Below are 13,842 nucleotides of genomic sequence, written 5' to 3'. Positions count from 1 at the left end.
TTGCACTGCATGACTTGGTGGGAACATCTGTGAGACACAATCAAAGTTGTCACAGATCCTTTGAAACATTTTAAACTTAAAATCTAGCCGTCCCAGTCCCAAGCCAAAGTGTGATGAAATATATCAGTGTATTCTTTTTTATTTTTGGAGCCACAAAGACATTAAAGTAGTGTTTCAGATCTTCTGTGCCTTTCAGCTCTCAATTGAGTTCTCATCTTTTCATGACAACATTGTCAAGCTTAGGGTCATTTCTTTTGCTCTTGCTCATCAGAATTAACCTACTGTCAATATGTTTTTCCCCACTTAGCACAGGATGTTAGGTCCCTTTAGAACATTCAGTGGACAGTTGGACTTGAGTCTAAAAACAAGCTGAGACAGAGATATTGAGACTGGAGGCTCATGCTGTTCTAGTACAGCTCGTCTTCCCCCCCCCCTCTGTAAACAATTGAGGGTTTAGTTTACAGAGGGACTGAGGCACTGAGGTTTAGGGTGCCATAGCCGAGAGAACTTGTGATGGGGAAATTCATTAGTAACAGAGTGCATTTTTTGTTTTGTTTAAGCTCATAAAAAAACACGCACTTTGAAAATGACAAATTCCTCAATTCTGCACATACACACACAAAAGAAAGAATAGTGTGCCTTTAAACTAGATACGCCTGATACCTGATACTCTTGTTGTAAAAAGGTATACATTTCCACAGCATTACTATCAGTCAATCACTTGTGAAAGCATCCAAATCAAACAATTAAACTGCTGTATAAGTCAACACAACTTCCCAGATCCCAATTCCATTTAGAATAAAATGCCCTCGCGGACCAAAAAAAAAAAATCCCTTCGGCTTGCTAAAGTGACTGAAATGCATGAGGAAGACACTGTGTCACATTAGCCTAGATCAGCGCAGCACCTATTTCACAGAGGTGTGAAATAGCTTTTCTGTCACTCGTCACAGACCATTACACTCTCTGTTTCTGTTATGTTTAAACAACTAGGAGACAAGGCACTTTAAAGGCTGGGATAAGAAGTGTACTTAAAACATTCCAATAAATCCAATGAACTTCCAGAAGTATAAGCACTTTCCATAGCGAAATTGTCAGAATCCAGAGACGAGAGAAATCATCGTGAACTCAAAGGGATAGATCACTTTGAAATTAATTTTTTGTATGTTTTAGCTTACCTCAAGGGCATCCAAGATGTATGCGTCTTTGTTTCCGCAGTAGTTTCAATTTTGATATTTTTAGGTCAAACCGTCAGTCATATAATGGAGTTTTATGGGGTTCACCTCAAAGAGCATGCACAGAGAAGTCCAAATTAAACATGATTCAATAACTCGTAAATGTAAGTACACATTGATGGCCTAAGACACGAAACGAGCGGTTTGTGTGAGAAAACTAACAGTATTTATATGGTTTTTACCACTTGAAACCATGTCCAAGTGATCTGATGGCACGGGCGCTTCAGTTTTTTTTTTCCGCTTGCGGTTGATATATCGAAATCATCTTTCATTGCGATTTCCTGTATATCTAAATATGTTTAGATCTTCACAGTGAATGGTAACACTTCTGAAATCTCTGTGTTAACAATGAATGACGTACACACGCGAGAGAACCAGCGCTTGCACAGACCGAAGCGCCCGAGCCCTCAGATCACTTGGACGTGGCTGTGGTTACAAGAAGAAAAAACGATATAAATACTGTTCGTTTTCTCACACAAACCGCTCGTTTCGTGTCTTAGGCCATCAATGTGTACTTTCATTTACGAGTCATGAAATCCTGTTTAATTTGGACTTCTCTGTGCATGCTCTTTGAGGTGGTGACCATAGACCTGCATTATTTGACTGTACGGTTTGACCTAAAAATATCAAAATTGAACATACTGTGGAAACAAAGACACCTACATCTTGGATGCCCTTGAGGTAAGCTAAAACATACCAAAAATTAATTTCAAACTGAACTATCATTTAAAGAATAGGATTGCAGCTATTGTTTGACACTTTATTCCTTTTTTTTTTTTGCTAAGAAAACAATAGCATTGCAATTTCGTTCCTTAATATACACCCTGTCAGAGTTTAGAGCAATGGACACACTTATATTTCATAAATAAAAGCTATAAAGTAAGAACAACCCAATGACTGAATGAAAGCAGTATTACTTTGAACAGAGGGATATAAAGCAGGGACTTCTGTGTCTGGTCTTACTGTAATATTATGCCCCTTTTTCTTCACACAAGACCAAAGATTTCAGCTTCATTCAGTTGCAGACATGGCTGTGACCTAGTTCGCTCAGCATCAAGCACATTCCCTTCAGTTACAATACCATTCAAACTCCTTTAGAACAACAAAGACATTTCATAAAGGCATTTTTAATAATAAGACACCAGAAATCAAAAACAAAACTCTAAAAGCATCTGTATGTGCATGAAATGAATAACAAATGAAGTGTGTAGATACTTTTTGGGTGAATTTTAAATATGAATGAAACCCTATAAAGCATGAACAGCAGGCTCACAACCAGAATTACCAAGTTTGCTTTTGTTATATGTAGGGTTGGGTATCGAGAATCGAGTATCGATTGGAACCGAGACTAACTTTTCGTTTTTCCCATAATCGTTCAAAAGTTAAAATTTCAATTCCTAGTTTCGATATTCACAGTCCGCCGAGCGGAAGAAGAAACCGCTGAACAACACCAACGAAGAAGCGTCTACCGGAAGTGTTGGCATAACCACGCGAGTCGAACATGAGTACCTTACGTCGGCGATCCAAAGTGTGGCTTCACTTTTCTAAAAATAACGAAATCTCGGCAAAATGCAAAATTTGTGACAAAAGGAGTATTTTTACAGGAGGAGTATTTCCTTCAGAAAGGCCGTTGGTTTGCAAGGTTAGCTAAACTTTTTTGACCCTGCCTCTTAAAAGAATCGGAATCGTGAATCGCTAGGAACCGGAATCGAAACAAGGAATCGGAATCAGAATCGTTCAAATTCAAACGATACCCAACCCTAGTTATATGCGACTGGCCTGTTTTTTTCAAGAAGTCGCTTATTGATTTGGCAGTTTTTTGGGGGCTTACTTCCAGAATACCTACTTTGAGCATTTGGGCTTGTTAGTGGTTGGCACTCATAGGACAAAATATATGACCACTTTATCATTATTTAGTGTCTGATAACGGTTCTCTGTTTTAATGAGTGCTCTCCCTCTTTTCCCATGAAATGGTGCTGTTATTCATGCCAGTTGGCCGTTTTAAGTTATTACTGCTTATTTCTCTAGTGTAGTACACCTGCCTTTGTATTGTCGAGCGCTCCAGAAGAGCTTGATGAGCAGATTCAGGTGTGTTTGATTAGTGTTGGAACTAAACTCTGCAGGACAGTGGCCCTCCAGGAGCAGGATTGAAGACCTCTCCTCAAGTGAAACCTGTTATAATACAGTAAATAATGATAAAATACAAAATAATCTCTTTGACTTGATTGCAATCTGTTAAATTTGCGTAAAAACATCCAAGACAAAACGCAGAGGATAGCAAGAGACAATGCAGAAGTAAGAGTTGCAATTTCAAAGACTTCAATGTCGTTACAGAGATATTTATGGGGGAGTTCTGATTTAAAACAGCTTTCAGCCGAACCATTACATTCAAAGTCCCATCAGACTCAACCGCCCTCTAAATGTCCAAAAGAACGCACAAATCACAATTTGAGGTGACATGTTATTAACGTAGGTGACTACAGTAAATTTTTCTTTTGCAGTTCTTTCCTCTTGTGCTCTCTAAATTTAGGCCCTAAGGTGGTATGAGTAAATGAAGCCTTAAATTCAAGTTACTGGTTCTTCTGTTCTGTCCTTCGTTCTGTATTCTTACTAGAGTTATTAGGTCCCGAGCTGAACAGGAATTAAATTCTTTATTACCATGACCAAAACTAAAAACAAAAGCTAACATTGATTAAAACAGCGTGAAAAAAATAGTTATCAAGTACGTATATGGAAGGACAGCAAATGTGTACTTGAGAATTACATCCCTAAGGCAAGTCTTGGAACACAAATTGAGCCTTGGCTAAAATAACAAAACCAAAAGTTTTAATCTTGAGGACGGTTAATCAGGTGTTAATCATTTAAAATGCACATTCCTCTACAGACTTAAAGTAGGAAGGCAAGAGTAATATCAACACCCTGAGATATCTTTGGTCTTATTCTTTCTCTGGAAGCGTGTGTCCAAAGGATCAAATCCCCTCTCTCGGGCCCCAAATACGGCCCAGCTGGGGGTCTTGGCCATATAGTCCATTGCAGAGAAGCTTGCAGTGCCTCCGCTCTCATCGTATTCTTGAATGAGCTCCTGGAAGCGCTCATAGTCAATCCACGTCCACCACTCCCCATCGACTTTGAACTGCAGACACACAGGAAAGAAAAAAGGGAAGACAGACAGCAGGTCAGAGTACTGTGATGAATAACACAGAAACACACACACAGACACAGATTTGAGTGAGTCTCCCTGCCTGACAGGCGATCACTTAGACGAATCCAAACATATACACTGAAAACTGGGCAAAGCTCTGTTACTGAACACCAAGACAAGCAAATCAGAGGAAGAGGGCAAAAGAAGCTGCGTTCACAGAACACAGAGCCGGTGGTCTTTCATTCAAAACACTTTTGTAGCCTACACTCAGTTCTTCAAGTCCTCAGAGTCCACACTAAAACGCTGTACACTTCGGTACATTAGGAGTTCAGGCACTCTTCAGCACCCTTCAAAATCGCAAGATATCACCCAACAATACAGGGTGGGACACTCTACAATCTTCAGAACAATTCTGCATAATTGTCCTTATCAAGAGATTGCCATTCTGTGATGGGTTAGAAGTAGAATTCAGTTTAAATCGAGTTAAAATGCCGGATATGTGGTCTTCGGTCAGTCCTTAGGCAAAAAAAAAACTTGATTCAATCAGTCTCGACCATCTCGACTTTGGTTGGACGAGCTTTGAAGGTGTAGGCACAGCCTAGTTCTGCTAGTTTTCCCACCCTATACATTTAATCAGTGCCTCTAAATCGTTCTCCAACACACAGACATAAAGAGACCTAGTGGGGAGCTGCACTGATTACATGTCACACAGTACTGATGAGATGCTGTACTGTGATCCATGCTCAGCATGGTGATGCAATCAGCTGTAGGCACCAAACTCCTGTTCCTCCCATCTTTCGACATGCCCTTTCTTCCTAAGATCTCCTCATTGCCACAAAATCGATTTAGGTGTAGTGTATTTTGCTTTGAGGACAATTGTTGAGGTTGCTGATTGGTCTGCTGGAGGGTAGGGTCGAGGGAAAAGCAAAGTTTTGGAAGTGAATAGGACTATTTCAAGGGAAACATGCCATCTAGTCGAGACCAGAGCCAGAGCAGTAGAACAAGAAAAGGACATGGAATAAGCAGACTTGGCTGTTACAAAGTATTTTCTGCTTGCCTCATTGCACGTATCGAAGGAGAGAAACTGTCCTTTCGACTGCTGAAATGGAAGATGTCCAGTAGATAACAAAGCTGTCAAGAGTGGATCAGACCAGAGCAGGCTCTCTTGATGAGAACAGCTGTCCAAGTTGCTGAAAGCTATCTGCTGCCTCAAAGACAACCCGGGGCCTGTACGATGATATTGGTTGAACAAACTCAGGGTTGCAGGATTAGTTGAGTTGACAAAACCAAACCAAACCAATCCAACCAGGCTTCGTTAGGAACATGATGCTGATCATCAACTTACTCTGTCAATTCAGACTTTGATCCTGAGTTTAGGTATGACATCAGTAGAGAACAGCCCATCACATGCTGAGAAAGAGTGAAACTCATTCAAAACTCATTGAAATGTATTTCTCGTGAGAGAAGCAGCGCAATTGGCTTTATGCACAGCTGCACTACTTCCTGAACTTCAGCCAGCTCCTTGTTTCCTGCCTGCCATTATTGGACAAACTGATTAATTCAGGTGTGCCTGACCTCAGTAGTCACGGCAACAATAATCAGACACACCCGGATTAATCAGTTTGTCCAATAATGGTAGACAGGAAACAAGGAGCTAGCTGAAGTTCAGGAAGTAGTGCAGCTGTGCATAAGCCAATTCACGCTAGAGGACAACTAAAAGAAAAAGTCTCGCTACTGTATATCAGTGCAAGTAAAAGGTGTGAAATTAGTTTATAAAGTTGATAAAGGTAAAGAGAGAATTAAGCATTTAAGCTCACATGTAGTCATTTTATAACTTCATCTATTGATTCTAAAGTGTATTTATATTACCTTTATATATTTATTCATTTAAACTCTGTGTAATAATACTCAAACTAAAATTGTGGGTGTGATTGATTAAGGGTATAATAATAACATAAATATATAAATCATTCACATTTATTATTCTAAATAAGCATTACTAAAAGCCAGACAATTTTGTCTTTAAAAATCATTTGCTATGTAGTGACCTTTAATTTGGAGTAGAAACATGTGGAGTTACTTTATCGCATCAGGCATGTCACTTTGCTCACAGCTGATTGGTCCAAGTTAAGTTTGCAAACTCTTACCTGGAACATAACCTATCCCGGACCAGGGGTGCGTTTCCCGAAAGCATCGTTTGCCAAATATGGTCGCAAGTTCCGTCGTTATCAGCATAGTTCAACGAGTCGGTGTTTCCCGAAACCATCATTCCAACGAACATTCGCAAACAGCATCGCAAAGTTGTGTGGTTTGAACGACAGCTCTCAACCTGTGGTTAGAGGCATCGTTTCTACATTGCATGACTTTGAGGTAATAAATCCTCATCTTGAGCAAAATAAGCAAGCTGACATTCAGTACAACCGGTGTCTTTTATTTAAAATACATACAAATGGAATTTACGTCTTTTAGTTTGTCAAAAGATTGGAAGTAACGTGTGCGAACATGCTCTACTATGTAAGAACGAGACAAATATTGAGTCTGGTAATAAAGCAAAACAACTGAGAACAATTAGAAATATTCCTAAGATGACATGTCTGTAATTTATATAAAACAAATCTAGCGTTAATTGGATCTCAAACAGTTTCATTAAAAGTATTATTACTCCACCACGTGCGAAACCAACGTGGTTGAATGATACTTTGCAACAGTGGGTTTCGGGAAACAGTTGTGACTAGCTAGTTGATTTGTCTAACGATGCATCGTACTATGGTAGTGAATCAGAAAACTATGTCGTTGTATGGGAAACGCACCCCAGGTTAGCCGTGGAGTGTGAGATACTATCGCGATGAACACCTAAAAAACCAAGGGTTGGTACAAACTAAACTGAAACATACCTGTCTAGCCACCTAAACCGGCTTCATGGTATAGGCCCCTGGTCACGTGCAACACAACTGAGAAGCAAACATACCTTTCCACTACTGAAAATTTCAAGGCCACCATGTCCTCTCAATCCAATGCCAAGCATAGAAATATTGTCCTTGTGTCATATTATCTCTGTTTAGCTGCTTACCTGAAGCTTCCTAGAGGCAGCCTCAAAGGCTATCTCAGTCTACAGTAAGTCTGTAAAGCCTTAAGCAGTTTGCATTCTCTGGGGAACCTTCTTCCTCAGCTCCATGTTTTCATTACGGAGTAATTTGCTGAGGTGAATCCCTCCACAGCCTCCTTCACAGACACTCAGCACTCAGAAGATGAAGGCTCCCATGAGACACCACTCGTCTCTCCAAAAAGGCCACGGATACATACACCCATGTGGTGGTTCGGCTCACCATTCTCATATATTACTAACATTAGGAGACTACTTTTGGGAAGTAACTAAAAATAACATTTCTACTAGGTTATTTATACTTAGCAAGATGACTGGTCAGAATTAAAACCACTCTTCTCTCCAATCGCCATCTCTGGGACGTCCAGTTGACCAATATGATAAACGACAGCTATTGTATTTACCGATATATTATAAACAGGTGCTATAACCCTAATCAATATTCTCAGTGTTTGGGTCAGATACATATCCCAAAGGGCAGTAAAATATAATTATGGCTCAGCAAGCTATAGTTTCAAAGCATCTTCCTCAACATAGTCCAAGATGAAGATAGGCAGGAATACTGAACTTTAGATGCCATATAAGAGAGTGGAAATTAAAGTGGAAGACCTTTTATTTTCCAAGGGCAAGATTACTCACATCTGCCACACCACACCATTGAGAGAGTGCACGTGAAGTTCCAATCATTAGTAAAATTGCTTCTGTAGTAGCTAACAGGGAGCACTACGCATATGAAGCCATAACACAAATGTGGCTTTGGGATGCCACATCACCCAACACTGATTTCAGCTGCTCTTTCACTCCCTAAACACTATAAACATCCCAAATTATTGATGGTCTGTTCTGTAAGGTGTGCTAAGGGGTTTCTACAGTCTGATGTAGTTACTGTGAGACTTATGTCACAGTAACTAATGGGATTCTAAAGTTTAAATAAATAGGTAATCTTGTTTATGAATTAATGAATATTCAAAAGGCCAGCTAAGGCTTTTGAAAAATGCAATATGCTTCAAGGCTACACATCATATCATAGGTGCTTGCTAAGCAAATCAGAAAGATAAAAAAGGGGCAAAGACTTAAACTGAAAGAGGGGCATGAAACACATCTACTGACCTGAATATCACACCTGGGCCATAAACTAATCGCACAGAAATCACCAAAAACCACCCTAGAAATGACCTAAAGCCGCAGCATCTGTCTATTGTGTTAGCGTGTATTGCATAGGCCATCCACAATTAAGAAAATCAAGCTTCTTCAACTTGTAAAACTCTTTTAAGGATTTACATCCTTGTTTAACCCTGCATTGATTTCCTTCCTATAGAAAGATGAGCTCAAGGGAAATAGTTCAGAACAAGGTGAGAGAGGGTGGGCTTTATGAGAACACAGTGCACTGTGAGAATATAAGCTGTCACCTTCACACAGGGAAGAGCTGTAAATTTATTCAAACGGCCTTACCTCGTCAAGAACAACGTGGTTAAAGGGCGAATGTTTGCGACCCAGAAATAATAAAAAAAAAAAACGAATGCGGCAGCTAAACAAAGTCAATGCAATGAAATACTGTCGGTAGCCTTCCAAGGACTAATGTGAAAAATGACTTCATATTACAGGAACAATGGCCTTTTTAGCACCCTTGTGAGTAACGGTGGAGCCGAACAGAGGGCGAGAGAGAGTCCCTGTGCGGTCTGCGATGACAAGGGTCATATTCAATGCCTTTTCATTCAGATGTCTGTCACATGCATGTTAAAGAGCTCTATTTGCAGTGCTTAAGGCAGGGCAAAAAAAACCTTGCAGAGGAAGGCAAAGCAACTCAGTGCTAGAGACTGGCTTTATCAAGGTGTCATTTGAATTTCAGAAACGGGACACTGTGATAGTTTAAGATGGAAACAAAGTGATACGTATTTGGATCCAATGGGGGTTTGCTTTTAAAATTTACATCACATTACACCCTTACATTAAAGGGATACTCCACTTTTTTTGGAAATTTTTTTTTGGCTCATTTTACCACTCCCCCAGAGTTAAACAGTTGAGTTTTACCATTTTCAAATTCATTCAGCCGATTTTCTGATATTTAGAAGAAATCAGTAACCAGACAGTTTCTGGTCCCATTGACTTCCATAGTAGGAAAAAAATATACTATACTATGGAAGTCAATGAGACCAGAAACTGTCTCGTTACTAATACTCTTCTAAATATAAAAAAAAAATCAGCTGAATGGATTAGAAAACGGTAAAACTCAACTGTTTTACTCTGGGGGAGTGGTAAAATGAGCTTATTTCCAAAAAAAGTGGAGTATCCCTTTAAGTAGGATGAACATATCTGTAAAAAAATACTGGAGCATCTTCCCCAGTGAATCATTGTGCATGTTCTACCCATAATATAATTGGCTCATAAAAACCACAAGGAGGCTCAAATGCTGTCCCGTATGTGTATGGGACTGACGCTTTTATCCAAAGCGACTTACAATTGCTATATATGTCAGAGGTCGCACACCTCTGGAGCAACTAGAGGTTAAGTGTCTTGCTCAGGGACACATTGGTGTTTCGCAGTGGACTCGAACCCGGGTCTCTCACACCAGAGGCATGTGTCTTATCCACTGCGCCATCACCACACCCACAAACAACAAGCCTATGAAAAGGAAGTCCCTCATTAGTCTTGTGATGCTGTTATCACTGTATAGACACACTACTCTCATAAGTCTTGCATCCAGCCTCCTCGGCTGCCCACCAACAAACCTCTTCGGCTTGTATTCAAACTGCTGATGGCGAGGCAGTGGAGGACTGAGCACCTTCTCATGCCTGTGTGGGCTTGCGAGGAGGTTGCTCTGGGGACTCACACTAACTATGGCTCTCCGCTACTGCGGTACTCATTTATACAGTAGCTGTTATGGTTGTAGCTCTGCATCATAAATTGAATGGAGGGGTTTTAACAGATGTAAACTGGTGAACACATAAAGGGTGTAAACAGGTGTAATTATAGTCCCTTTTACACATAAGAGAGCCCATCATGCCTGGGGAGAGAAAGGAAGCTGAATTAACTAATGGGATATTTAGAAATCAAGATAATATACGAGGAACATGTTCAACAAAAGGAGGTAAACAGAATGGAAATGGAAACACAAGAGAAGTCTGTTGTAGAATAAGGCACTCATTACTTTAAGGAAAAAAAATTGGTTGTCCAAGATTAATAACGCAACCAATTAGAATTGTTGTATAAATGTTGGGTGCTTCAAAGCACAATATGGAGTTAGCTGGGTAAAATATGGAGCAAAAGATGCTTTTCAAGTCCAAATTAAAAAACAGAAAAAGAACAGAACATTTTAACATGGATAAAAAAATTCTGTCATTTATTTAGCATTTATTTTTTTAACACAAAAACGATATTTTGAATATTATTTTTTATAAACTAGTCTGATAAAATGCTTGACAGACAATGAGCTCTGAACATGATGTACTACATACTGTACGAGAGGGTTTTCTCTTGATATGATCAATGTGTGCAAGTCTTGAGTTTCCTATTCTACATTGTCTGTAAATGACTTGTTCTCACGGATCATTAAAAGAAAATGCACCCATATTTGATAAATTGTTTATGTACGTGTTGATGTTTGTGAATAAAGTAGATAAAGGCTTGAATATTGATCCGTTCATTCTAGGGATGGGGCCGATCTGATCCAGTATCGGAACCGATACCATAATTCACGTATCGGATTTTCCCGATCCAACCTGCGGGGATATCCGATATTCATCTCTACATAGATAGATGATATCATATATCATTTATCTATGATAAACTTTGCAGTGCTATTTTACTTTTAATTTGCTATTTTACTTTTGATTACTTTATTATAATTCTTTTTAGACCATACCTGAATAATGTTAGTAGACCTTCCTGAAATTAAAGCACTGCTTAGGCCTGTATAATGTGTATCTTTATTTAATTGTCTATCTTTTGTTTATCTATTGTTTAATATATATATATATATATATATATATATATATATATATATATATATATATAGTGACATACATGCATACATATGTACATATCATACTAGCCTGTAGAGAGGAGTTTATTTCAGCATCATAAAAAATCAACAATAATGATAATATTGAAGCAAACACAGATCTGGTATCGGAAAAGTATCGGTATCAGCCAATATCCAAAGTCAGGTATCGGATGGGAAGTGAAAAAATGTGGATCCCTAGTTCATTCATTATTCTAAGTGATCGTGTGTTGCTTCAGAAGTCAAGTTGCATAGATTAAATCCTTGTTTAACCCTGCTTTACATGCTATCCTGTCCTTCCTATAGTCATTTGTAGAGTTTAATGGATTTGGAACCCATTGACTTCCATAACTTGAACAAAAGCAGCTGAAACATTCTTCCACATCAGAACAAAAAAGGAATACAGATTAGGGACAGCATGAGGGTAAGTAAATGATGACAAAATTATATTTTTTGGACCCTTTCAACCAAACTTAGAGATGGTTTTCCAGTCTTAGCTGATAAAAGCTGGTCTCCCAGTAAGGCTAATCAGGTCTTCAGTTGACCAGCCGTTTTTTCACAACTTGCCCAACTCACAAGAGCCCCAAACCCCTCTAAAACCAGTAAACAAAGCATGACCAGGCTGGGAGGATCTAAAAAGACTGGTTTAAGATGTTTTTTTTTTTTTTTTTTTTTCACTGTGTGAGAACACAGAAATATTCACCATATAATCACATTCAGAAATGTATGTCATTTGATTTCAGAATACAAATAGCAAATCATAAAAGGATATTGAAGCACCATATAACACTTGCTCATAAATATATTTTTTGTTTGTGAGAGAAGAGCGCTGGTAAGGGTTCACTGCCCACGCAAACCATTAGAGAAGCTGTCACAAGAAACGAATGTAAAACAAGAGCCGCTGCAAGACTGACTAGTGCTGTGTCAGAAGACAGCAGAAAAACACAGGAAAGGAAAGTTTAACCCTTCACCTGAATGGCCGTTTAATGCAAGTGCCCATATCAACACTGTCTTTTCAATGACATTTACAGAAATGGCAGTATCATCATTATTTTTAACACCTTTAAGTGGTCGGAGAGAGAAATTACAGTAAGAGCACGGTTTCTGTGAAAGCAGAACAGCAGCTTTGCGCCAAGCTTGTCTGTGCAGGGTTACCTTGTGGTGTGCAAGTAACAGACAATTGGAGTGCTCGTGTTCGCAGGCAATTTCATAATTTGGTAGCAGGTTGGCCAGCTGCTGCACAAAGTAGATGACCTCCTCATGCCAGGGTACGTTGGCCATTGTCAGGCTACTGGCTGAGCTCTCGCCACAGTAAGTCACTCCCTGGATGAAGGGCAAAAAGACGAGAGGGACAAAGGTATTAAATGGCATGCAAAAGTTACAAACATTGCATGATAAAAATCGAGCAAAAGTATACAAATACTGTAAGACAAATTCACTTCTTATCAGGTAACCTATTTCCTTCTGTTGTAAAATATAAAAACTTAAAACAATCTCTTTAATTATAGAGATGCATATTTGTAATATTGGCTACTGATAATTATGTAGAATGTTAGATTTTTTTATGAACATTTATTTCAATAAGAACAAAAAAAACGAATATTTATTTAATTTAATAAGTGTATTATCAAAAAATATCAAATATCAGCCTGTAACCAATATGATACCTAAAAGTATTGTCCATCTTTTAACTCTCAAACCGTATTCACTTTATAGCCCTTAATCCTGTAATTGTGGACAAATGTGGGCACAGAGGACTCAGGTGTGATCCTAATTTTTATTTATTATAAATGTTATATCACTGTCTTCGATAAAGTTTTGTCTATCCATTTATGGTGTTTTTTTTTATTTTGGGGGTATTTTTGAATTTATTTACTCCGAAAAGTACCATATTTTCTATGTAAATCATGCTTATTTTTATGTTTTATTTTTACATTTTTTTTAACTACATTGAAATATCATTCCAATAAGTTCTTAGAGCTAAAGAGCCTAAAGATGAAGTGACTTTGCTGTCACCTGGTGTCTTATTTTGGCTTATTTTAGAATGCTCTAAATTACAGTTTTTCCCATTCATTTCTATGGGTGCCCATTTTTGACCCAAATACAAGATTAAGGAGTTGTTGTTTTTTCACCAACTTAACATTGTAGAATTGAGTCAAAAAAAAAAAAAAAAAAGTGCGCTCAGGAGGCAAACTTAGAAAAAGTAGTTAAAGGTATAGCGGAGGATTTTCTTTTTCCGGGTGGGTAGTCTATACTATTGGTCCACCTAAGTGTCAATCATTCTGGTGATATGTTTACGTAAGGCTGTCGTAGGCTACGTGCTCATCCCTATGTAGTTTTCACTTTCATGTGTATTATGTCGGAG

General features: G+C 38.7%; 1 protein-coding gene across 2 annotated transcripts in view; it reads right to left on the bottom strand.

The window, feature by feature from the left end:
* Window positions 1-3,870: 3,870 nt before the first annotated feature.
* Window positions 3,871-13,842, bottom strand: part of tyw1 (tRNA-yW synthesizing protein 1 homolog (S. cerevisiae)) — a 56,046-nt gene continuing 46,074 nt past the window's right edge. For both annotated transcript variants that reach the window (XM_039670548.2, XM_039670549.2), the window contains 2 exons: window positions 12,633-12,800; window positions 3,871-4,365 (listed from right to left, as the gene is read on the bottom strand). In XM_039670548.2, coding sequence (XP_039526482.2) covers window positions 4,144-4,365; window positions 12,633-12,800 — 390 coding nt within the window. In that variant the 3' untranslated portion in view covers window positions 3,871-4,143. The remainder of the gene's footprint in view (window positions 4,366-12,632; window positions 12,801-13,842) is intronic.

Source organism: Pimephales promelas, chromosome 16, assembly GCF_988280905.1.
Source record: "Pimephales promelas chromosome 16, fPimPro1.hap1.1, whole genome shotgun sequence".
Lineage (NCBI taxonomy): Eukaryota > Metazoa > Chordata > Actinopteri > Cypriniformes > Leuciscidae > Pimephales > Pimephales promelas.
Note: the sequence above shows the minus strand (reverse complement) of the source record. Positions and strands in the feature narration are given on the sequence as shown.